This window comes from Crotalus tigris, unplaced genomic scaffold (assembly GCF_016545835.1).
Source record: "Crotalus tigris isolate CLP2741 ecotype Arizona unplaced genomic scaffold, ASM1654583v1 scf7180000017573.2180621, whole genome shotgun sequence".
In the NCBI taxonomy this organism is placed as follows: Eukaryota; Metazoa; Chordata; class Lepidosauria; order Squamata; family Viperidae; genus Crotalus; species Crotalus tigris.
The window spans coordinates 681,629-708,022 of record NW_024096483.1 but is presented as its reverse complement, the minus strand read 5'-3'; the positions used below and the strand labels follow the sequence as shown (position 1 = coordinate 708,022).

The window sequence follows — 26,394 nt, the reverse complement described above, 5'->3', positions numbered from 1 at the left end:
AATACTGTTCTAACACAATGCAGAACAGCACTTGCTGGATTCCCTTCTAATAATGAATGTCCTATTGTTACTTATAAATCCAATGGCGCAATCATCAAAGTGGAAGGTTTAATCAGTATGATAGTGTTTGTCAGCAAATGTTTTCCTTAAAACATGCCAAGATTTTTACATTTCATTTTTTTCCTGAATATTTATATTCTCTATTTAAAATATCACCCCACCCCACCCAAATTTTACCTCATTATTGCATTATAATACATTCATCTACCATGATTGCAATTTAAAATAACATTGCGAAAATACTGATGACAATTGTAGACTTTGATGTACAGGTCACACAATATGCATGGTCCATTTCTGGTTTTGTAAAGTTATAAATACTTGAACTTCAAGTTCTCACAACCATTACTTAGAGAAATAATTGTATATTAAGCAAAAGGCACTTTTAAAAAATCTTTTGCCAAGGAACGTCTTGTTCTAGATGACCGAATGCAAAAAAGAAGCTGGAATATTCATGGTAGCATAAGTTAAAGAGCAAGTAGTGTTGTGAATTTGAAATTAAACACTTATTTTGGCCAGCTGAGGTTTCATTTATACTTTAAACATAAGTTAGTTACACACATTATCTGAAGACTTTGGGTCAGTTGAACTTGGTTTTTATTTTAAATTAATGAGAATAAGAAAAAACATTGATTGCAAGGAGTTAAATTCTGAATCCAATATTTTAAAAGACGTTTTACATTTAGAAATGAAACTAGATGTAAACAAACTGATATATGTTAGTAATTAGAAGTTCTTTAAAAAATTCTCAGTCTGAGAATTAGTTAGGTTCTAAAAACAAAAAGCATCCAGTGTTTCCCTTTTGAAGAAGTGTTTCAGTTTTCCATCTCAGGAGGAGGCACCATCGGTGGAAGACCTTGAAAAATAATAATACTATAGTCCTCCAAGCCAATCTTGCATCTGAGTATGTTTTTTTCAGATTTTTTAAAGTAGTTCAAGACGACTTTATATTTAAACTTCATAAGTATAAATTTCATAAGTCAAGCTGACAAAACCTTTCAACTCAATAGCAATTTTGAATTGGCATAATTCTGTATGAGAAAAATCAAATAACCTCATTCAAGTTAGTTATCCACACGTGATTTAAACAACACTACAGATTATTCATGCCAAAATAAATTTTGCCACCTTTGGATAACATATAATGAGTTATTTAAAATATAAGTTATTTGCTGCAAGCTATTTAAAATTTACTACCCTAAAGAGCAATTTAAGTTTAATAAATAAAGCTTACTACTACTATAGCAATTTATTTGTGCTTTTCAGTATTTAGTATCACTATTTTCAATGCGACTTTCCTTAATGATTTATGTTTGGGATTGCAGCCTAACAGCCCCAACAAAATAAATATTCTGTATTAGGCTTGCCAAATACCATTGTCCAAACTGTTTGATATCAAAAAATAAAGGTGTAAAGCACAAATTCTATACATCTAGCCAAGAATCTGATTATTACATTTCTTATTAAAGACAATTTATCTTAATTTAATCTCAATACTGTAGTAAAACCTTGGATTTTATTCAACATTTGTTGAAACAGAAGGTCTAATTTAGTATTCATGCTGAATAGGTATTCATTCCAAGAAGTGTGTTAAACTGTATTCTCAGCAAGATCAAATTACAAAGTAAAGCTTTCAATGCTGAAAGGTATTAAGACTACACAACCAGAGGGAAGCAACCTTGAGACTTGCTGAACTACAACTTCAAAGATTCCAAGTCCTCTGGCTAGGACTGCCAGAACTTGCAATTCAGTAACATTTGCAGGGTGACAGTTTCCCCAACCCTGGGGTAAAATAGCCAATTCTTTAATTGCTCAAGATGGAAAAACACGATCATGTCTAACTATCTATACTAAACCATCTTTGCCTGAAAAGTCTTTGATGGTTAAAAAAAAGGAATAAGATTTTAAAAAGGAATCAATAAATTATTAATTTAATTTCTAAATAGCCAAAGCTGGAGCTGGCAAAAAGTTTAATTGCAAATAATGCTTTAAAGTAGAGCAAACAAAATTTCCTACAAACACGTAACCTTTCCCTAGACATTGGCTTGTAATTACAAAAATGCTTTTGGACTTTAAAAATGCAAACTCTTTTAATATTTCAAATGTGATTAATCAATTATTTTAATGGCCTTTCAAAGAAACTTATTTATTTATTATAGAAGTCTCTATAATACACTATATAAAGACAGACATTTTCACATACATCTAATCTCACTAATATCAACCTACCACATTTTATTTAAACACAAACTGAAAGCCTACTAAATATTATTTGTTTACTGTTCTTTAATGGGCATAACAAAGTTTAAATATGGGTTGAAGGTCTCAGCATAGCAGTGCAAAACACTCACTGGTCCATCTGGCCAGTGATTGAGTGGTTTGCTTAGTTCACTGTCACCCTTCCAAATGTTGTTGACACATTTATTCACAGTTATTCACAACTAAACAATATTATTGTAGTGCAAGCCTAGAATCTGCAATTTCCTATTTTCATAGCCTAATAAATTTGGAACTGAAAGCATAAATCAAAACATTAATTTAAGTTAAATACAAAATATTTGATGAAAATTAAGTGCCTTTTGCCATATGCAGGCATCTACGCATAGAACCGTTCTATATTCTGAACAAAAGTGTGTGAGAAATTTAAATTAAACCCAACATTATTTATATTGCACAACCACAGCTAAAGAATTACGTTTTTTTCTATAGCAGAAAAACCCAGTGACAATGCCTACTTCACTCATGAGATGCACTTAATGAACCTTTCTTTCTAATGTAATTCTTTCAGCCACCCACCTGGGTTCACAGAAATTACTTCTCATACCTAGAATCCCTTCTGAATCTTCTCCAGAAGATTGCTGGAGTAAACTTTGGGAGCAAAGTATGTGGAACTATGAAATTAATGGATTTTCTTTCTAAATAAAGTTATTTAGGATTGTAACAGCAGTTTCTGCAGCATTACCAGTAACGTAAGGGGGAAAACATTTTCGTACTTGGATAGACTAAATATTTCTCCCCTCTGCATGAAACTAAAACGCACTATAAGGTTATCACATATATGAATACACTTGGAACAGAAGGTTTAAACTATAACAAATTAAATATGTAGCTACAGTAAAAATAGAAGGATGTACAAACCATGTCACTCTCACCAAGCATCATTTGATTCCTCCAGCTGTCAACACCTATTATGTCAATGCTGGAAATACCCTGTAGATCCCATTATTTAACAGTTGTACCTCAGTTAAAGACTCTCTACATAGTAAAGTATGCATGCGTATACTACACTATTATTTGTCAAGTACAGAAGAAAAACCTAAGCATATTCTTAAGTATGTCTAGAAGAGACTACTGCAGTATAAACTAGGTCCCTATTGAGTTCTGCCTCGTACTTAGGTATTAAAGTAGTCTGAGTGGCAACCTGTAAATCCAGAACTCTTAAGCAATCATTCACTATTTTTCAAGCACAGACTGCATTGGATGGCCAATAGACTATATTTTAAAGAGGAAATCCACACCTCTCTCCTTAATTTCTATTCATGCTTATTCCCAATGGTTGTAATTTTAAAAATATTTTTTTCTATACATAATTTCAAAACTTAGCATCTTCCTACTGGATCTATAAAAATGGCCTTTATGTTCTTTTGTGATTCTTATTCCAATAACAAAGTGCTATGTAAAAACAAATAATAGAAAAGCCCCTGTAATCTTCCATGAGAAAAACCATTCTAAATTAGACTTCAAAACAAATTATCAGTAAAGGAGAATATTCAAAACATTATAAAAGTTCATACAATGCATCCTAATTTTTGAAGGGTGTTATCCTATGCATATTCAGAGGTGACAGACTCACATTTGAAAGGGCTGAGTAATACAGTAAATAAAACTGTTACAAGGAAAATCACAAGATTAAATACCGAATGTGTAATTATTGCTAAGTCTAGCCTGCATTTTCCATTACCAATATTTTGATGTACTGCTATTCACAATTTTTAGATTTCCAAAACAAAAGGAAGATCTTATATAAAACATCACACCAGCTTATTATTGTTGTAACACTAAAAGCTATAACTTGAATGCACTCAGACCTGTAGCAGGCTGTTGCTGCTGTGTAAGTGTTGCAGCCATGGCAATGGCCGCTGCGTTTGGTATGTTGCTGAAAGGAGTAGGTCCAGTTGTAATTCGTGGGGCAGTCTGCCATTTCTTTGCTTCTACTCGCCTTGCCTCAAACACATCCACAGCATCTCCTAAAAAGGTTTTTCTGTATCCAAGATACTGGTCTTTGAGCATCTGAACAAAAACAAGAAAACTATTTTACACTGCATCCACCTTACAGAATTTTCCTATTTTGAAAAAAAAACTACTATTCCTCTAATTAAAGTGTTATATTTTATTAAAATTATATGGTACCATAATGTAAGATTTCTGTTACTAATAATTTCGAATTACACTCTTTTTAAAAGCAGGAACTATCATTATGTAATCATTTTTGGACACTAGGGCCACAATAAGTGTGGCAATGCTATGTCCTTGGGATAGAGTTTTCATTTGTGTATATTTTCAATAAAATTGTGATAAGGATATCAGAGGTTTTAATGCACATATTGCATTGGTTATTTTACTTCCATGTTGCAGAAAATCATACTCGCTTTACTCAAGACTTGTTCCCAAATTTTGCAACCTGTTACAGGGGCTATTATTGCTAATGCAACCCCTAAGTTCGATAATTAGTTTAAAACAGTAATATGGTATGTTTTTTCATAACCTTTAGTTCGTTCAATGTTCAAGTCCTTTTAAAAAAGCTCAGATTTTCTTTTCTCGTGTTATTTGTTAATTAGGATACTTTTTTGAACTTCTTTTCCAGATTCATTTCCAATATTGTCTTAAGGCATGCATTATGCATTGAGTTACTATTTACCATTTTGGGGACAAAATTTACCCTGTTTAGATTTTCTGTGATCTATAATGGCATTTATTTGATGGTTTCTTATTTTAGTTTGTGGTTTTAGTTGTACTATATTTTCTTCCATTTTTTAAAATTGCTGTTGTTATGTTCACTGAGAATACTTCAATCAGCACAGGGGCCAAGCATGTGGTTGCATATTGATAAAATATGAAGAATTACCAAAAATAGAACTAGATCTGATTCAGTCTTATCCTAATTGAATGTATAGCTATTCCAATATTATTTGTTAGGTCATAATGAGGACTAGTTGCACACAATTGCTCTGCTTTAAGGATGACTTTACTCAATTTTTCATATAGTCTGATTAAAACAATGAATCAATTTTCATCAGATCAATTTCAAGAACTTGTTATACATTAGCAGGCAGATAGAGAACATCTGACCACTGTTCTCTATGGAAGCTTTATTAATTTGTCTACTCCTAACCCTTACCACATTCACACAGGAACCATGAAAAGGTTACTAAATTTCATATACTCTTCATTTAAAACACCTCAAAAAATTTATCAGTTCCCTATTCCTTGTTAAAAGAAAAAGAAGGAGATGTATTATTATACACTCAGTGAGCACCCAAGATGATAGTATCATTTTCTTCTTCCAAACAAATAAAAAACACAACTGAAAAAGCTAAAATGGGAGTCATTCAGGAATACAAGATATTCATAGCTATACATGTTATACAATATATGAATACAACTGGAAATAGATTTTACCTTGACATTTTCATGTATTGATTGAAGCTGTGCAGCTAGAGCTACAAATGTTTGATAAATTTTCTGCATAGCCATGGATAAATCTGTGATATGAGAAATTGACAAATAAAGTCTTGTTGCAATATAAAATCATAATTCTTATTGCTGTCAACGGAACACACTTTTCATCAATTGTCATGAAATGTATAATCATAGATTTACAGTGATGAAATGGAATACAAGGATAATTTAGTCCCACCAGACTTCACAATGAGGTAGCCTCTTCTTAAAAACGTCCAGAGAAAGCAAATCCATAACCTCCATGGGTAGGCTGCTCTACTGTTACAGAATTTTTTCTTATATAAATTAAATATAGATCAGTGGTCCCCAATAAAGATCAGTGGCCGGCGGGGGGGGGGGGGGGAATGGTTCTTTGTGACTGGCAGGTGCACACAGCTCCATTTGTGTGGAGTGCATGCATGCTTGCCTGCTGCTTGTGCTTGTGGGCCAGGATCTGGGGGGTTGGGGACCCCTGATGTAGATAACCAAAGCTTATTTTATATATCTGGTCCTAGTTTCTGGGGCCGTGGAAAATGGTTCATGACCATCTTCCCCTTATTTCTCTGGATGTATCTGAAAATGGCTATTATGCTTCTTCAAACTGAACTTTACAACTCCTTTTTTTTTTTTTTTTTTTTGGTCCACAAGTCCCTATATCATTTTTGTTGCACTCTTCTGAATCCTCTCCAACCTAACAATATTATTCTGGAAATAGAATACCCAGAACTGTACACAGCACTCTGCATGTAACCTCATTACTGCTGAGTAGAAAGGGATGATGTTTTCACAGGTTTTAATGCAATACTTCTATTAATGCAGGCCAAAACTGTTTTAGCTCTTCTAGCACTGTTGACTCAGGTTTGGCTTAGTTTGCCATCAATGACTTCACACAAATTGTTCCCAAATATAATCACACTTAAGTTATCCTTGGTGTTTGCCAGACCTTAATTTCACCTGATCCTCAAATCTGATAAGCAGCCTATCAATCCCATCAATCCAGGCCATTTCTAAAATTGTTGACTATTTCCTATGGAAGCTCATTCATTACTGCTCTCCAACTTAACGTATAGTAATTAATGCTTTCTGAGTATAGTTACCAGCCAGCGGTGGACCCACATTATGTCATCCAAACCATATTTTAACAGCTTGTCATTCATAATGTCCTGTGGAACCTCCTCAAAATCAAATCTTTCCTTTTAGGATATATATAGGATTACTAAATTATGGAGGAGGGAGAGAGGAATAGCAATAGGACTTAGATTTATATGCCACTTCACAGTGCTTTACAGCCCTCTCTAAGCAGTTTACAAAGTCAACATATTGCTCCCAATAATCTGGGTCATTTTACTGAGCTCAGAAGGATGGAAGGCTAGTTTTTTGCACAGGAAAGATAAAACATTTAGAGACATTATTTCTCTAGGATTTTTTTTTTCTTATGTAATGTTTTGAGTGTGCTGAATATCTTAAGGTAAATGCTGAATTGTTGTGAGCAGACTTTAATTATGCCATGCTGGTTTGTTCATTTCTAAAGGTTTTCCTTAGTACTGTGCTTTGTTTTGGCTGATTTGGAAAATTTTTCTAAAATAATAAATGCTAGGGATTTATGGAAGAACATCTGTGTGAAAAGAAATAAATATAAAATAAAAATGAGAAGCTTTTTTATAACTCCTTAATTTATAGTCACAGGCAATATACTTATACTATTCTTATATTAAGCAACTATTTCATCCTTTAAAGGGCTTATGATGATAAATACTCCCATAATTTAGCAACAAGCGAATCATAGTAATGCCAAATTAGCAGTCTTATAAAGTATTTATCTGCATAGAGATTGCTGTTTGCTTACCACATACTAAGGGTACTGCATAATGTAATTAACAAAGATATTAAAACATGTATTTGTACCTTGTGGCGTTATGTGTGAATTGTTGGCTTGGGTAGCAAGATGATTTTCCAGTTCTTCAATCTGCTGTCTGTACTGCTGCAGTTGTACTTCAAACTGCTCAATCAAAATCCTGAAGTAGCTAGATCAAGTATATTTCAAAATAGTGATGGATGGGATTAAGTATCACTCTAAAGAAAAATGTAATTATTTTGAAGATCAAGACTACAATTATTAAGTTTGATTTTCCTCATATTTTTTATTTGTAACATATCAAATAAAATAACGCATCCAACAAATCACTGGTTTGTGATTTGTCTTATATAAGTCACTATTAGCACTTAGAGAAAAACATGATGAAAACATTAAAAAAAAACAACAGTTGTAATCACTTCCAAGCATTAGATGTGGTTATTCCTAATGCATAAATTCCTGCTAAGAATCTATGGAAACACTCAAACCAAAGGCAGTGTATTTTTTGCACGATGAACTATTAAGGAAATTGGCTCTCTGATGCAAAAACAGTGTTTTTGGCACATCTCTATTAAGAACACACTTTTTAATTTTCTACTTACTCTGCTGGTGCTGTATTTTCATGCTGAAGACCAGGAGGTGTTTTTTGTGTCCTTAGTGCTATCTCAGCATTTTTAAGTTCCTGCAGAAGGAGGAAATGGAAAATCAAAAGTTGAAAGTCCAAAGAGTAAAAATTTTAAGTAAATGTTTTAGTGAACTATTTTTCCTGATAATTAGTCAATATTCAACAGTAAATTTTTGCATTATTGAAATCATTGAGGTCAATGGAAAGACAGCCAGGTAAAAGCCAAGTTACTATTTGCACAATTAGTAAGTAGATCTCCAGGTACCAACTATATTGTATCATCTTCCTAAAAGGAGCTTAACAAAAACATACTCATTATAACAACCTCAAACTATAAATGTAGAATTAAATCACTAGAAAAGATTAAATCACAAATATTGCTTTTCCATCCCCAAGTTTTTACAGCATTATTTTGCTGTGGCCATTTCGCTCCCCTGTATCTATTTACCCCAATCACTGCAAAGTTCTGAACGAGAAGGTCAATTTATTATTATGTGCTACCAATAAGCAGCTGCAAAGACAGACTTTCCACAAGGATCACTCCCTGACCACATCCTAATAGTTCAGACACTGCTGCTATAATCGAATGCATTTCACTGCTTGTTGTCATCTTCCATTTGGTAGCTGGCAGTTTTCGTGGACTTCTCAAGGAAGATCGATCTTTGCACAGTATTTCCAAAATGTGATCATCTGAGCCTGGCCATTTGTTTCTCAAGTGAGATCTCTGAATCAATTCTCAGCTTTTCATGGAATTCCTAAGAGCCTTCGTCAACGATGTTCAAAAGCATCATCACTCTTTCTATTTGGTTTCTTACAATTCCAACTTTCACTATCTATTGGAAAATGATTGCCCGCTTGATTCTAACTTTGTAAATATAGCGTATCATGGCATATATCTTTTCTAAAGCATTGTTGCTATCCCATTTGTCTTGATGCTGATTCCTTTATTGTTGACAGTTGATTCTAAAAGGCAGAAGCTACCTACCACTTCAAGACTGTCACTGCCAATTCTAAGACAAACTCCAGTATCTGTCATTAGTATTGGCTTCTTTATATTTAACCATAGACTCATTATAAAGACCAAATTAATAACTGGTAGAGAAACCAAACTTAAAACTGACTGCAAATATGAAGACAATGAAAAGAGTAAACAGATATACAAATACCATGAATATACTGATCATGCTAAACTTCATATGCCAACATAATTCCACTCACATATTGGGAAAAGGTTAGAAATACAGAAGTCTACAGATGAGTTCAAGGAGTAAAAAGATTAAAACTGCCAGCTACCAAATGATCAGTTTCCCAGGAATGACATTCTAAAAATTAGAACACAGTTGTGAGATAGACAAATGTTTCAACAGAATAAACACAAACCAGAACTATTTTCCCAAAAAAATAGGCACAGTTAATTTTATTAAAATTAAAATTAGAATAAATTAACTTCTTTGGAACTATACCTGAGCAGTCTCCAGTTTTAGTTTATCAATATTAAGAGTATTTCTCTGTAATCCACTTGCAGCCACTGATAATAATTGCTTCAAAGCTTTTATATCCTCTTGCACTTTAAGCATCGCTTTAGAAGACATTCGGCTGATTTCTTCCTGAACCTGTTTTTGTTCTTTCACAAACTTCCTAGGTAAAAAAAGAAGGGGGAAATCAGAAAAAGGAACCCCCCTGCCAAAATAACCATCCAAAATGAGTGGTGAAGAATAGAAGTAGCAAATGACAGCAGCAGCTCAATGGCATATGAGAAAATGTATACAGACTCTTTATAGTTTATCATTCAATATTTTAAAAATGCAAACACAACTAGTTATCAAACTGAATTTTAAAGGAATTCAGTATTTTAAAAACATATACAGCTATGAAGAATTGCAAGGATAGAGAAATTACTTACTGGAGATTTTCTACATCTTGGCAAATTACTGGAGGTAAATTTTCATCTTTTAGTGCTTTGCTATCCCTGTCAACAGATGTGTTCTATTATCAGCAAGAATTTTTTATATCACATTGTAGAAATAAAAGACGTTCATCTGAGTTTTTTTATCTTTTCTGTTAAGTTTGAGGATTATTTCATTCAATTTTTTAGTGTATCTTGGCATTTTACTTATATTTTGTATTTTTCTTAAAGATTTTTAAAAAGTAAAACAATCTAGAGATGAAGAACTTCATTATTCAGCTTTCAATTCCATATAAATCACATACACTGAATATCCTAATCTTAAGTAGGGAAAATCAGGCATATGCTACTTCACATTTCTTTCAGCTCAGCCAACACAGATAAGCTGTTCATAGTTAAATGTCAAAAATGAACAAAGCATTCCAAGCTATATCATCCCGCTTGAAATAGTGTCAGATGTTTTATGACCAACTTCACTATTTTAGCCTTTCCATTTAAATTAAATTAACCTAGACCAGGGGTAGGCATGACTGGCTCAGGAATTCTGGGAGTTGAAGTCCATGAGTTATAAAGGAGCCAAGGTTGCCTACCCCTGACCCAGACTATTAAGTATATAATTATGTTTATAGACATGCAAGTCAGTTACTTTTGTAATTATAATATTTGATTTACTTACTCTGGTCTTGTTCCTGTTTTGTCACCTAGTAACAAACATTACAAGTTAGAAAGCCCTTCTTAGGTTTATGACATTATCAAATACAGGAGTCGTCAAACTTGGCCCTTTTATGACTTGTGGACCAACTCCCAGAATTCCTCAGCCAGGCATGCTGGCTGAGGAATTCTGGGAGTTGAAGTCCACAAGTCATAAAAGGGCCAAGTTTGAAGACCCCCGATCAAATAGAATTTTACCAACAATATCTAATGTATACTTTTTAAAAGGATATATTATAAACGGACATTCAGGGAAGAAATGGTAAACTGAAGACAGCTCCGCTAAAAGCGGACCTGATGACTATGGCAGAATGAAGAGTCAGCAAATACACCGGCTCTTTGTAAATTACTCTTTGGACAAGGGGAGAATTTTGAGATTGTTCACAAATGTTTCATACAGTTGCTCCTTGTGAGGAGATCACAAAACAGCAGTCTCTAGAAAAGTTTTTTTATTTTTCTATTTTTTCTTTTCTCCCCTATTTTTTATTCTTTTTAGTTTATATATTTTTTGACTTTATAACTGTAATTTTTAATAAAAACACTGTAAAAAATAAAAAGGATACCAACATAATCATTAGTTTAATGAAACGTTTAAACAATTCTCAGGTCACTTTCTATAAAACTTCTTAGAACAAACAGAGGAGAAACATTCTATTAGCACCAAAGTAACTTATTCAGGGAATGTACATTCTAGAACAGCTTTAATAATTTAAAAAAGTCTATTTGAAATGTGTGTGGCAATATTTTATGCCATACAGCCCAAAACACCTCAATAGCAAAGATACTAGTCCTATCCAGGGTGCCTCAGAAAAAAAGCAGTCTTCAGAATTTTGAACGAATCCCTCTAAATTTATCTGAAAATTAACTCGATTGCTGTTTAGGTGATAACATGACATTGAAAAATATTCAGGAGCATTTTCTAGTTGGACTTAAACCACTCTCTCTTAGCTAATACTACAGGAATAATGCTAACTATTTCACATAGTTGTTTAGGAAGATTAAATTAAAGATTAAAATAATGAAATAAAACCATCCCACCCAAGTGAAATCCTTATAAAACTGTAACTTAAGTTGGAGAATACATTAGCAGAAAAATTCTTCCACCAATTAATATTTTCTAATCTGAAAATTATGAATACAATTTATGAAATAAATCTCTCAATTCAGCAACTAGGAAATTAGTTTAAAATGTACTTAAGTTCAATATAGAAAATAAATCTGGAAATATATTTCCTTTTTGTTCTAAAAGCCACAAATTATATGTCAGTAAAAACATTATTATTTAATTTCAACTGATCCAAGTACATTTATGTATATTAGTTAATTTGCATTATCGTATTCTGTTTATTAATGTATGCACTAAGATGCAGACTTCATTTTCAATTACTTTGAAATACTTGGTTCACTTTTTAAAAACTAATATCCATTGGATACCATCTATTAGTTACAGGGAATCCTTGGATTATGATGGCAATTGGCTCTAAAATTTCTGCCACTAATTCCAAAATATTCCTGATTTGTAGGTTCAAATAACTACAAAATTGTATTTTTAAAAAACATACTCTTTTTATCTGAAGAACTATTGAAATCTATGCCACCAAGACCTTCATTAACTGTGGTAGCAGGTGCTGCAGCTGTCCCAAGGGTCAAACCAAAAGCATTTTGTCCAAGCCCTGAAAATAATACAAACATTTTGAGGTAAGAACAGATTCAGGATTTTGTAAAGTAAGATGTATCATCCATGAAGACTGAAAGAATTTTCATCTAACGTCATTAGCAGTAACTGTGAAACTATAAGCTGATGGGTAAAACAGGAATCTCTAATTAGAATTTGTTCTTACCAGCAAGCCTGCTTTTCCAACATCAACAATAACACAAAGGTTTTCTGAAGACACCAATGTTCAAAGATTGTATACAGTAGGATACAGAACTGAAATAACTTTCAAATCAAAGCTGAATCTTGTTCATATTGTGTTGAGCTTAAAATTATTTGCAATTTCAAAAAGGAATACAATAAGCTGAAGCTGTAACTACAAATTCAAATATTGCTTTTAAATCAGATTAATTACTACTTGTTTCAGTTTAAAGGATTAGAAGGATTGATAATCCTTTAAATTATGAAATTAAATCTATGATTAAGATCCACAATCTGAACATTTTAAATAATAAATATGAGCAATATCACCTGTTGTCGCTGTACTTGCATTTGGGAACAGTGTTCCTCCTAAACCAGTCAAGGCTCCCCCCAGAGAAAGTCCTGTAGATACAGTTGTGGTTGGAGCTGTGGTGCCTCCCAAATTTAATGTAAAACCAGAAGAGCCTGAATTTTAAGTAGAAAATGCAATTCAGATCCTGAACTTTTAAGAAAATGATACATCTTGATTTTTTTTATCCCAACAACTATCTCAGTGCATGCTATTTTAATGCAGTTATAAAGATTACAGACATAACATCCATTTTAGTGTTCATTATTTAAACCAAAAAGTTATACATTTGTTGAAACTTGAGGACTCCTTGAGGAATGTTCTAGAACCCTTTCATTTGCTGAAGTCATCCATTGGTAAATTTTTATCAATTCCTTCATGATGTTCAAAATTCCAAATGCAAGAGTTCCAAGAAATCCACAAAAATTTTAGAAAGGTACTTGGACTCACTACTCAATCTGGGTCACTATTGAAATCAAGTTCTTTCAAATGAGTCGTTTTTTAATCTTTTTAAGTATATACAAAGAACTTAAAAGTCGTTTTAGACATAGACTTGACATTATTGAGACCAATATTCTCTCAGCATAGCAAGTGGATTCAAATCCTGTAGCCTTGGTTTTTTTATTACTTAAAAGTATTGAGTTGTTGTGTGACCCCAAAGTAATTTTTGGTGAGATGGGTGGTTATACAAATTTAACAAGCAAGGCAGAGTTTTCTGTGACTGTCAGAAAGTCAGAAGCTTGTTTTAGCTTAGCTACAGTTATTAACACTGTAAAGAGACACTGAGATATTTAATCAGCCTCAACTGATACTGAAAAGATAAAGTGTCAGACAAGATTAGCACCTGAATGGAATTCAACCAAGAAATCTCAGGACTTTAGGTTAAACTGGATAGTTAAAAATATCTCAGAAAGTGGCAATGGCAAAACATTTTTGCTCTGTTGCCAAGAAAATGACATAGATGTGTAATGAAGTTTTCAGGAGTTGAGCTCAACTCAAAGATAACTTTATTACATTCCTTCAGCAAATATTTCAGCTTAATAAGTTTTAGGATTCCTATCACCAAATTAGGCAGAATCCTTTAATAATGTGCCTAAAGAATAACTAGTTTTTGTAACAATTATAACTAGAAAATTTAGGCAGTAAGAGAATGAGAAGAAAACTTGAAGACAGAACTATTGCAAGCTTACCTGCTGCTGGAGCAGAAGTAAGGGCAGAAGATAATGGAAGTCCAGAAGAAGTGGGAGTGAAAGCTAGAGCAAATGGGGTGGCTGATCCAGCAGGTTTACTGAAACCCAAACTAAGGCCCGTAGTAGTAGTAGTAGTAGAAACAGGTGTGCCTATAAAAACAGTTTGTTTCATTTATTTATACAAATACACTCTTATGTGGTTTCTATTCTTAGGAAGTATACCCCCAACACACACATTTAATCTTCACAACAGCCATGCAAGGCACACTGTGATAGTCTCCCGGTTTCAGTCCAACACTGATTCCATCAGTATGGCTCTCAGCATCTACTCATGCTCCTTTATATTGAGGAAAAAATAAGTAAAGAAAATATATTTAACAATTACCATTTAAGAATTCCAATCACTATCATAAAGAGAAGCTAATCTGAAATTCAAATGGTTCAAAATAGTCTTTGCTTCACAAACAATAACCAGAACCAAATAAGGCCATAACATTTATAATTATACCCAATAAAACCATTACAAAGTTATCTAAATGTATGAATATACTTTTTCATCTAGCAATGTCCACTTTGCCATGTTTACCAATACTTTACAAGAAGAAATAGCTAAATTATACTTTTAAGCCTCACATCATTGAAGTCCAATGTTTTTCCTTTGGCATTTCCAGCTATCACTTCTCAGGTAGGGAAAAGGGAATGTTAATGATTATATAATACTTACCTAATGTTAATCCTGCCGCAATAGTTGTAGCTGTTCCTGTGTAGGAATACAAAATAAACAAATGTATGCCATTATTGAAGAATATGGAAAGGTACAAATTCAAAATCTTCAGCATAGAAGCAAGCTACTTCATACATCCAGGTATTCTGGACAATTCTCATAATCTCTAACAATTCTCATAATCTCTAACTGCTGGCCACACTGCCCAATAAGGATTGGAATTTGCCTCCAAAAGAGCCAGAAGGCAGCAGCTGCCTTCTAACAGTTACTTTGAAAAGGATAATGACCTATGTTGGGAACAAACATTCAAATTCAGATCGAACACTATTGTTTAATTGTATTATACAGTATGTTTAGCCTTTAAATATGTCTAATTTATATACACTAGTATAACCATATTATTCTGGTCAAACCCTTTCCATGCCTTGTAGCTATAACCTCACATCAAATTAACAATTCACAGGTCTCCTTGCCCCTGTGACTATGTAGGACAGATGGGGAGGAAGCAAACCACCAAGAACACAAGTGAGCAGTCAGACAAGGAGACCCGAACTCATTGGTAGCCTCACACTGCAATGAACAAGGACACACATTCAACTTTGTAGCTACTAAGATTGTTGGATGAGCAGGCACAAAAACAGCCAGGGAAGTGATTGAAGCCTAGGAAGCAGGCTTCAATCAACAGGAGTGCTGATTTACCACCAGCATATCAAGTACTTGGAAGGCAAGGATTGGGCACCACAAGCAAACAACAGCCAACAACTTAAAACCCAGACATCAAAACATTCCAATGAGCATCTAAAAAGCCACATACAACAGGTAACATATAAATACCACACACAGAATAACACACACTCTGCTAGAGAGAAGTTCTCTGAAGATGGGCTCCAGCATAAGTATGAAAGCTCAGAAGACAAAACCTTTGGTTCCGGTGACCAACCCAAATTGGATCCTGCAGCATTATCCTGGGACATATATATTTGCATTCATTTGCGAGAAATTATCATAACTGATTTCATGTTTTTATTTGCCCATTCTGCCATTAAGTCAGTTTGTTCTAATGGTTAAGTCATCAGGCTAGAAACTGAGACTATGAGTTCTAATTTGGCCTTAGTCATGAAACTCAGCTGGGTGACCTTGGGCCATTAATCTTTTTCAGCCCAAAGCACCTCACAAGGTGGTTGTTGTGAGGAAAATAAGAGGAATGAATGTTGGATAGGTCCACTGCCTTTGTAAAAACAAAGGTGGGATACATATAAATTAAAAAAAAGCCCCTTTTAATTTTTATTTATATAAAATTTATATAGTTGCCCATCTTATACTGATCTAAGGGTGGCTCCAATCAACAATTAAAACATCAGTAAAAACAGCACAATGCATGTCTATTAAAACCATGAACATTAAAAATCTAGTCTTAATATCAAACTTCAACATACAGTCCCTTGTTAAATCCTCTCATTCACCTCACCCTACCCCAGAGTGAAAAACCCAGTCCTTTTTGGAAGGCTAGGAGGGTAGAGGCCTGCCAAATTTCAAGTGGAAGGGTGTAATTAATTCAATTCAATAATTAATTCAAGCTAATCAATACACATTTTGATAGGAATAACTGAAATATGTTTTACCTGTATTAGTCCCTCCTAAGGTAAAACCTGTGGTAGGCTTTGAGCTAAAAAGTCCAGTGCCAAAACCCACAGAAGGAGTAGTTGTAGTAGCAGTAGCTGTTGAACCCAATGTTCCAAAGTTAAGGCCTCCAGATGAGCTAAATTATAAAGTAAAAAATTATTAAGCACATGTTCATTGTTCATTTTATTTCTTCACTGCTAATTTTACATAATAGCATGCTTTAATTTAAATGCAATTAACAAATATTTCATTTTCAACCAAGTGAGAGTTTGTAACAGCTAAAATCGTTTAACGTATTTAACATTAACAATATCAATGCTGCTATATTTGTATGTTATACTCAATTTGTTTAAACCATGATGTCCTGAACCCCAACTTTGTACAATGCAAATTAATGATTTGTTCAGCTAATTTATTCTACCGGTATCAAGAAAAAGGGACAGAGCACATAACCAAATAAAATTTCTGTGTTCAGATATAAGCCACAGTTAAAACAAACTACAGTCTCATACTGTTGAGAAATAGCTGTCCAAGAATAGGCTCATATATGATGCTGATCCATAAATCAAACATAGCGCTATGTGTGAATCCTGCCTTAATAGAAGTTTTTATTAACTTGCTGTTCCTTCTAATGCAGGCATGTCAAACTGCTGGCCCGTGGGCCGGATGCATCATGCTGAAACCGCGCCCACTCCATGGCCGGCAATGGGGAAAAAGTCAAGCTATGTCGCGAGTTTGACATGCCTGTTCCAATGTGTTTCAAGAGTTATGGAAGACTGTTATAGGTATATTCCCTATTTTGAGGGGGATAGGAAAATTTAATACTGCTTCCCAAACAAAATTTTTAATTTGGAGAAAGTCCTAAGGAATCATGTTTTTTTTCACTGCCTGTAAATCTTGATATTCCAAAGATCGGGTTAACTTTTGTCTACAAGCTAGCATTAATATTTACAGAATTAAGTTAAAACTGAACTTTCAACCTAAAATTCCAAAAAGAACCATTATTAAAATAACAAAAAGACTGCTAGATATCAATAATTTTCTCACATATCTATTCCACAAAAATATGCCAGCACAAGTTCTTCTCAGATGTTGCTGCTTTATTATAGCACATCCTTGTAATTACTGCTATTGCCCTGGTATACTGTTAATAAACACACACACACCAAAGTACAATGAATTATCTCATGTATTTCAACTGTAAAAAAATAAAATTAAGCTCACACTTTGATACATAATGATTGCAAAATCAAATTTTTATCAATTAACTGATAGAAGAGGTAGGCATCAGCAGATTTGACAAAAACTGCCAATATACAAAAATCTAAAGAGGCATAAAATCAGTCAAAATGCTCCAAATATGACAGAGCATACTCGGCATGAAATGCTAGCTGACTGTGGAGAATGTGGTACTGAAAGGGGACATGGAAAGTATGCCCAATTTGCCTAATTTGATACCTTCCAGAATTCTGAAACAACTCACGTCACCTCCAATCATTGATAAACTTCAGGGCAAGTGAATTAGGGAAGATTGCAATCAAGCACTTAATGCTGTGTATGGAAACAAATTTTAAATGGGTCACATCCCCTCCCCATAAACGTATACATCAGGGGTCTTCAAACTTGGCCCTTTTATGACTTGTGGACTTCAACTCCCAGAATTCCTCAGCCAGCATGCCTGGCTGAGGAATTCTGGGAGTTGAAGTCCACAAGTCATAAAAAGGCCAAGTTTGAAAACCCCTGGTATACATGTATAACATGTTATAAAATAGATACCTATTACAGCTGCCCTATAACTTGAACATAAAGAAAATGAGTGAGAAGGATGTTTACTATCCAATTTCAACCAACTGCAGGAATGGGTGATGAAACTTGTAAAAATGTTTTAGTCTTTTCAAAATTTAGAATGAGAAAAAAACTTGTGCATATGTCCCCATAAAGAGTAAAACTCTGTAATGCTTGTTTTCTGCTTAAAGCGACATGAAATTCCCAATCAATCAGCAACTATGTAAACTCTCTTGGAAAAGCCATATAACCAGGCCATATATCTACTTCATCTTAGGTTATTTTTTAATTTTTGATAGGCTTCTACTGTTTTCATTTTAAATATTTAGCCGTCTAGAGTCACTTATATGAGTTGGCAGTCATATACATTTATTTAAAGTCAAGGACTCTCAGTACTCTGAAATTATACGAAATATTGGCCAGGGCTCTTTTGGGGCCTTGTTCGACGCTCTCTCCAGCTTGGAAAGGCTGCGATTCCTGTTGCTAACGCTTTTGTTACCAATTTCTAGTTAGGACTCTCCTTTTTTAGAGACGCCAGGGAGGTAGAGCAGCTTTCCCCATCTTTTGGGACAACCCCACGGCCTTCAACCGTCGTAAAATAAGGAAAAATCAGGTACACGTGCAGCGCCAAGTGCCCTGAGGAAAGCCTCCGGGACGGCCCTTTAACTTACCTCGGGGTGCCTCCAAAAGAAAAACCTCCGCCGCCGCCTCCCCCGCCGGTGCCCGCAGCAGCTGCCGTAGCGGAAGCCAACGTGCCGGCTCCGAAGGAGAAGCCCGCCGACATAATGGCGGCGGCAGCGGCGGAAAGACCTCACCCGCAGGGTCTTGCGGTTTAGCGGGAGGCGCTTGGCCGAAGGAGCAGGCCCGGAGGGCTCTCCCCACAGCCGGGGCTTCAGCCCCCGCGCGGCAGGGATGCCGGCAGCCCTGCTAGCCCCGCGCGGCAACTTCAAAGAGAACGCTCGGGTTGCGCGAGAAGCGCAGTCAAACGCGCGCGGATAAACGACGGCGCACAACACGCCGCTGCGCATGCGCGCACTGAGACTGCTGGTCGGCAGTCCCCTCCCCTTCCGCATAAATTAGCGCGATAGGAATTGAATTGAATTGAGTAGTTTATTTAGGCAAGTGTGATCGGGCACACGAGGAATTTGTCTCCGGTATAAAAGCTCTCGGTGTACATGGAAAGCGGCAGAATAATAAAGGGAGAGTAAAGAAGATAACAAGGTGGATAATGAGACTGAACAGATCGATTCCTATAGTACAGGTAGTCCTCCACTTAAAAGTTCATTTAATCATCGGTCAAAGTTACAGTGGCACTGAAAAAAATAACTTATAACCGTTTTTCACACTTGCGACCTTTGTAGCATCCCCATGATAATGTGATCAAAATTCAGATATTTGGCAACTGGTTCATACTTAAGACCATTGCAGTGTCCTGGGGACGTGTCACCTTTTGCAACCTTTTAACAAGCAAATCAATGGGGAAACCAGATTCACTTAACAATCGTGTTACATATCAGCTGCAGTGATTCATTTAACAATTGTGGCAAGAAAGTCCTAAAATGGGGCAAAATTCATTTAAATGTCTCAGTAGCAAAAATTTGGGGCTCAGTTGTCATAAGTTGAGGATTACCTGTACAGTGTTTTAATTTGGAAAACCTCATGGGGAGCAATTTTGCTCCTTCCTCATGGAAGGAGAAGCTTCCTGTGCAAACAACTTTTATTTTGATCAAAACAGAGTTGGGTGACCCCATCTCTCTTCATGGCTGGTAGAGAGATGAAGGCAACAACAGAAAAGATGTCTTCCATCTTTTATACCTTTTCAGAACAAAGAGATCAGGTCTTGGTATCAGGCATAAGATGGCACAAAAAAACCAATTCCTAGATGTTGACTCATACACAGCAACCCAGGCTCCATCTGTAACTCCTTTTCCCCCTCCCCTTACTGTGCTCTTTTCATATAAGCAATCACCTATACCTAAAGCATGAAGCCCTTACTTTCATATATATATATATATATATATATATATATATATATATATATATATATATATATATATATATATGTGTCTTTGGTTGTTCGGGTTTTCTCCCGCGTAAAATTGGAAGTGTCTTGGCGACGTTTCGACGAAGTCACATTCGTCATCTTCAGGCTGGTGTTTTTAGCTTCTTGCTTTGAGCAGCAATGTGTGGTTTTAGCTGTTTCTTCCTTTTAACTGCCAGTGAGGGTATGAACTGATTGGATGGGAGCTTGGCTGTGTTCTGATTGGGTGGAGGTGTGTTCTGAATGGTTAGGGGCTTGGCTGTGCTCTGATTGGCTGGGGGAGTGTTCTGTTTGGTTGTGCTCAGGTTAGTCTGAGTTGCAGAGGGGTTTAAGATTTTGGGGTTAGGGAGTCGTTTGTCAATAAGGGCGGGTTTCCAAATGGCTGGTAGGCGGGAGGTATCATCTCGCTTGTTCATGCTGTGTGGGCGTTTTTCTATCTCGATGGCTTCTCTGATTATTCTGTTATTAAAATGTTCACTTTTGGCAATGGTTCTGGTATTTTTAAAGTCAATTTCATGTCCTGTGGCTTTAAGGTGTTGGACCAGGGAAGATGTTGGTTCCTCTTTTTTGACTGAGTTCTTATGTTCTTCAATGCGTGCACTTATTCTTCTGTTGGTTTGTCCGATGTATGTGGTGGGACAAGTGGTGCATGGGATTTCGTATACTCCTTGATTTTCTAATTCAATTTTATCTTTGGGGTTTCTAAGGATGGTGGATATTTTTCTGTTTGTGCAGAATGCTGTTTTGATGTTGTGTTTATGGAGGATCTTACTGATTCTGTCTGTGGTGCCTTTTATGTATGGGAGGAGGGCTTTGCCGTTTTCTTGTTCTTTGTCTTGGATTTTAGTGGGGGTTTCTTTTTGGATTAGGTTTGTAATCTTATTTCTTTGGAATCCATTGGATGTTAGTACATTGGTGAGAGTGTGTAGTTCGGTTTTTAGGTGTTGTTCGTCAGCTAAGCGTTTTGTTCTGGAGATGAGTGTCTTGGCTACAGAGTTGATCTGTGCTGGGTGGTGGTGTGAGAGAGCGTGCAGATAGCGGTTTGTGTGTGTTTTCTTCTGGTAGATGGTGTGTCCTAGGGAGCCATTGGATTTCTTGTAGACTAAGACATCCAGGAAGGGAAGTTGGTTGTTAGCTTCTGTTTCCATGGTGAACTGTATTTTGGGGTGTAGGCTGTTGAGGTGTGTGAGGAAGTTGTCCAGTTTTTCTTTCCCATGTGGCCAGATTATGAAGGTGTCGTCTACGTATCTGAGCCAGAGTTTGGGTTTGTGATCCGATTTTTCTAGAGCTTGGGTTTCAAAGTGTTCCATGTAGAGGTTGCAATGACAGGTGAGAGGGGTGATCCCATGGGTGCTCCTTCTGTTTGTTTGTATTTTTGTCCATTATAGATGAAGTATGTGTTGGATAGGCAGTGGTTGGTCAGATCTAAGATGTGTTTGGGGGGGTTATATTTGTTTTGGATAGCTGTCAAGGCTTCTTTGATAGGCACTTGGGTGAAGAGGGATATGACATCAAAGCTCACAAGTAGGTCGCTGGGCTGTAAGTTTTGTTTCTTTATGATCTCTATAAAGTGGAATGAGTTTTTTACGTGTGAGGTGATGGATTCTGCATAGGGCTGTAGTTGTTTGGCGAGAAATTTGGCTAGGTTTTGTAGAGGTGAGCCTATGGAGCTGACTATAGGTCTGAGTGGGGTTCCTTCCTTGTGTATCTTGGGGAGACCATAGAGTTTGGGGCATCTGGATGATTTCTCTCTGGGAATGATTCTTTGCTGGATCTCTTCGCTAATGGGGGAGGCTTTTATTTTGGATCTGGTGGTTTTTTCCAGGTAGGTGGTGGGATCTGTATTTAGGGGTTTGTATGTGGAGTCTTGGAGTAGGTTGGTTAATTTGGTTTGGTAGTCAGATGTGTTCATAACCACCGTGGCGTTGCCCTTGTCTGCTGGTAGGATTATTATGCTGGTGTCTTCTTTCAGGTTACGTAGTGCTGTCTGTTCCTCTTTGGGTAAGTTGCTTTTGGGTGGCTTGCTGGTACAGAGGATGTTGGTGATTTCGAGTCTGATTCTGTTAGCATCGTCGGGGTTGATTTTGGTCAGGCTGGTTTCAACTCCACATATAATGGTTTCAGTGGGGATGTGTTTGGGAGTGACTGCAAAGTTGAATCCTTTGGAAAGGACATTGGTTTCGGCTTTGGTGAGGATCCTATCTGAGATGTTATGCACTGTTTGTTTCATGTGTGGCTGTGAGGGAGGAGGGGTTTGTTTCTGGCGTTCTTGTAGTCTTCGGAGTTTGTTGGTGTGTGTATCTGTCTTGAGGGTGGTCTGTGTTTCGGCTCTCCAGACGGCGAGTTGTTTGGATTTGTCCCAAAGTGCGGGGTGGATCTTGTTGCTGAGTTTGAGGTGGAGTGTGAGGAGATCTTTGTTAATTCGGTCTAGGAGGAATCTTTTTGTGTGAAGTTCATTTCTGATTAGGGCCAATTCTGTTCTTTTCAGGATCCGTTTGGTGGCTGCAGAGTTGGAGTGGAATTTCAGTTGGAAACATGTGGGGATTAGATTTTGATCTCGGCAGTTGCGTAGGAATGTGAGGTCGCATAAAATGGAAGCTCTTGGACTTCAAGTTTTTCATAGGTCCTGGTCAGATGGTGGATTTCCTCCCCGTAGAGGTTCAATATTTGTTTTCTGAGGTTTTCACGGGTGTTTGTATGTAGGTCTTTGGTTGTTCGGGTTTTCTCCCGCGTAAAATTGGAAGTGTCTTGGCGACGTTTCGACGAAGTCCCATTCGTCATCTTCAGGCTGGTGTTTTCAGCTTCGTGCTTTGAGCAGCAATGTGTGGTCTTAGCTGTTTCTTCCTTTTAACTGCCAGTGGGGGTATGAACTGATTGGGTGGGAGCTTGGCTGTGTTCTGATTGGGTGGAGGTGTGTTCTGATTGGTTAGGGGCTTGGCTGTGCTCTGATTGGCTGGGGGGTTGGCTGTGCTCTGATTGGCTGGGGGTTGGCTGTGCTCTGATTGGCTGGGGGAGTGTTCTGTTTGGTTGTGCTCAGGTTAGTCTGAGTTGCAGAGGGGTTTAAGATTTTGGGCTGCCTTGCTATTTTTTGGCTTCGCGTTGTGGTCGTGCCTCATTTTCATGGAGGGTGTCAGTTTGCTTCGTGTATGGATTGGAGGGCTTTAAAGTGGCTAATGATGCAGCTCTGGTCTGGCTTCTGGTTTGTGGTCGTGCCTCATCATCGGTGTGGCTTTGGGTTTGCTTTTTGCGTGGATGTGTGGTGGTGACATCCTGTGTGGTTTTTGTGAGTGTGGGTCTGGTATCATTTTTTGTGTTAGGGAGTCGTTTGTCAATAAGGGCGGGTTTCCAAATGGCTGGTAGGCGGGAGGTATCATCTCGCTTGTTCATGCTGTGTGGGCGTTTTTCTATCTCGATGGCTTCTCTGATTATTCTGTTATTAAAATGTTCACTTTTGGCAATGGTTCTGGTATTTTTAAAGTCAATTTCATGTCCTGTGGCTTTAAGGTGTTGGACCAGGGAAGATGTTGGTTCCTCTTTTTTGACTGAGTTCTTATGTTCTTCAATGCGTGCACTTATTCTTCTGTTGGTTTGTCCGATGTATGTGGTGGGACAAGTGGTGCATGGGATTTCGTATACTCCTTGATTTTCTAATTCAATTTTATCTTTGGGGTTTCTAAGGATGGTGGATATTTTTCTGTTTGTGCAGAATGCTGTTTTGATGTTGTGTTTATGGAGGATCTTACTGATTCTGTCTGTGGTGCCTTTTATGTATGGGAGGAGGGCTTTGCCGTTTTCTTGTTCTTTGTCTTGGATTTTAGTGGGGGTTTCTTTTTGGATTAGGTTTGTAATCTTATTTCTATGGAATCCATTGGATGTTAGTACATTGGTGAGAGTGTGTAGTTCGGGTTTTAGGTGTTGTTCGTCAGCTAAGCGTTTTGTTCTGGAGATGAGTGTCTTGGCTACAGAGTTGATCTGTGCTGGGTGGTGGTGTGAGAGAGCGTGCAGATAGCGGTTTGTGTGTGTTTTCTTCTGGTAGATGGTGTGTCCTAGGGAGCCATTGGATTTCTTGTAGACTAAGACATCCAGGAAGGGAAGTTGGTTGTTAGCTTCTGTTTCCATGGTGAACTGTATTTTGGGGTGTAGGCTGTTGAGGTGTGTGAGGAAGTTGTCCAGTTTTTCTTTCCCATGTGGCCAGATTATGAAGGTGTCGTCTACGTATCTGAGCCAGAGTTTGGGTTTGTAATCCGATTTTTCTAGAGCTTGGGTTTCAAAGTGTTCCATGTAGAGGTTGGCAATGACAGGTGAGAGGGGTGATCCCATGGGTGCTCCTTCTGTTTGTTTGTATTTTTGTCCATTATAGATGAAGTATGTGTTGGATAGGCAGTGGTTGGTCAGATCTAAGATGTGTTTGGGGGGGTTATATTTGTTTTGAATAGCTGTCAAGGCTTCTTTGATAGGCACTTGGGTGAAGAGGGATATGACATCGAAGCTCACTAGTAGGTCGCTGGGCTGTAAGTTTTGTTTCTTTATGATCTCTATAAACTGGAATGAGTTTTTTACGTGTGAGGATGATGGATTCTGCATAGGGCTGTAGTTGTTTGGCGAGAAATTTGGCTAGGTTTTGTAGAGGTGAGCCTATGGAGCTGACTATAGGTCTGAGTGGGGTTCCTTCTTTGTGTATCTTGGGGAGACCATAGAGTTTGGGGCATCTGGATGATTTCTCTCTGGGAATGATTCTTTGCTGGATCTCTTCGCTAATGGGGGAGGCTTTTATTTTGGATCTGGTGGTTTTTTCCAGGTAGGTGGTGGGATCTGTATTTAGGGGTTTGTATGTGGAGTCTTGGAGTAGGTTGGTTAATTTGGTTTGGTAGTCAGATGTGTTCATAACCACCGTGGCGTTGCCCTTGTCTGCTGGTAGGATTATTATGCTGGTGTCTTCTTTCAGGTTACGTAGTGCTGTCTGTTCCTCTTTGGGTAAGTTGCTTTTGGGTGGCTTGCTGGTGCAGAGGATGTTGGTGATTTTGAGTCTGATTTTGTTAGCATCGTCGGGGTTGATTTTGGTCAGGCTGGTTTCAACTCACATATAATGGTTTCAGTGGGGATGTGTTTGGGAGCGACTGCAAAGTTGAATCCTTTGGAAAGGACATTGGTTTCGGCTTTGGTGAGGATCCTATCTGAGATGTTATGCACTGTTTGTTTCATGTGTGGCTGTGAGGGAGGAGGGGTTTGTTTCTGGCGTTCTTGTAGTCTTCGGAGTTTGTTGGTGTGTGTATCTGTCTTGAGGGTGGTCTGTGTTTCGGCTCTCCAGACGGCGAGTTGTTTGGATTTGTCCCAAAGTGCGGGGTGGATCTTGTTGCTGAGTTTGAGGTGGAGTGTGAGGAGATCTTTGTTAATTCGGTCTAGGAGGAATCTTTTTGTGTGAAGTTCATTTCTGATTAGGGCCAATTCTGTTCTTTTCAGGATCCGTTTGGTGGCTGCAGAGTTGGAGTGGAATTTCAGTTGGAAACATGTGGGGATTAGATTTTGATCTCGGCAGTTACGTAGGAATGCGAGGTCACATAAAATGGAAGCTCTTTGGACTTCAAGTTTTTCATAGGTCCTGGTCAGATGGTGGATTTCCTCCCCGTAGAGGTTCAATATTTGTTTTCTGAGGTTTTCACGGGTGTTTGTATGTAGGTCTTTGGTTGTTCGGGTTTTCTCCCGCGTAAAATTGGAAGTGTCTTGGCGACGTTTCGACGAAGTCCCATTCGTCATATTCAGGCTGGTGTTTTCAGCTTCGTGCTTCGAGCAGCAATGTGTGGTCTTAGCTGTTTCTTCCTTTTAACTGCCAGTGGGGGTATGAACTGATTGGGTGGGAGCTTGGCTGTGTTCTGATTGGGTGGAGGTGTGTTCTGATTGGTTAGGGGCTTGGCTGTGCTCTGTGGCTGGCTGGCTCTGATTGGCTGGGGGTTG

The 26,394-nt window shown here is 37.1% G+C and overlaps 1 protein-coding gene across 1 annotated transcript in view; it reads right to left on the bottom strand.

Moving 5' to 3' along the window:
• The window catches only part of NUP58 (nucleoporin 58), a 28,083-nt gene extending 8,657 nt beyond the window's left edge, over nucleotides 1-19,426 (bottom strand). Inside the window, exons 1-13 of the mRNA XM_039356412.1 lie at nucleotides 19,073-19,426; nucleotides 16,616-16,752; nucleotides 14,994-15,029; nucleotides 14,270-14,419; nucleotides 13,061-13,195; nucleotides 12,438-12,548; nucleotides 10,841-10,865; nucleotides 10,162-10,227; nucleotides 9,722-9,896; nucleotides 8,236-8,315; nucleotides 7,684-7,802; nucleotides 5,740-5,822; nucleotides 4,149-4,350 (exon numbers count right to left, since the gene is read on the bottom strand). Of these exons, the coding sequence (XP_039212346.1) occupies nucleotides 4,149-4,350; nucleotides 5,740-5,822; nucleotides 7,684-7,802; nucleotides 8,236-8,315; nucleotides 9,722-9,896; nucleotides 10,162-10,227; nucleotides 10,841-10,865; nucleotides 12,438-12,548; nucleotides 13,061-13,195; nucleotides 14,270-14,419; nucleotides 14,994-15,029; nucleotides 16,616-16,752; nucleotides 19,073-19,185 (1,432 nt within the window). The 5' untranslated portion in view covers nucleotides 19,186-19,426. The remainder of the gene's footprint in view (nucleotides 1-4,148; nucleotides 4,351-5,739; nucleotides 5,823-7,683; nucleotides 7,803-8,235; nucleotides 8,316-9,721; nucleotides 9,897-10,161; nucleotides 10,228-10,840; nucleotides 10,866-12,437; nucleotides 12,549-13,060; nucleotides 13,196-14,269; nucleotides 14,420-14,993; nucleotides 15,030-16,615; nucleotides 16,753-19,072) is intronic.
• Nucleotides 19,427-26,394: the final 6,968 nt, after the last annotated feature.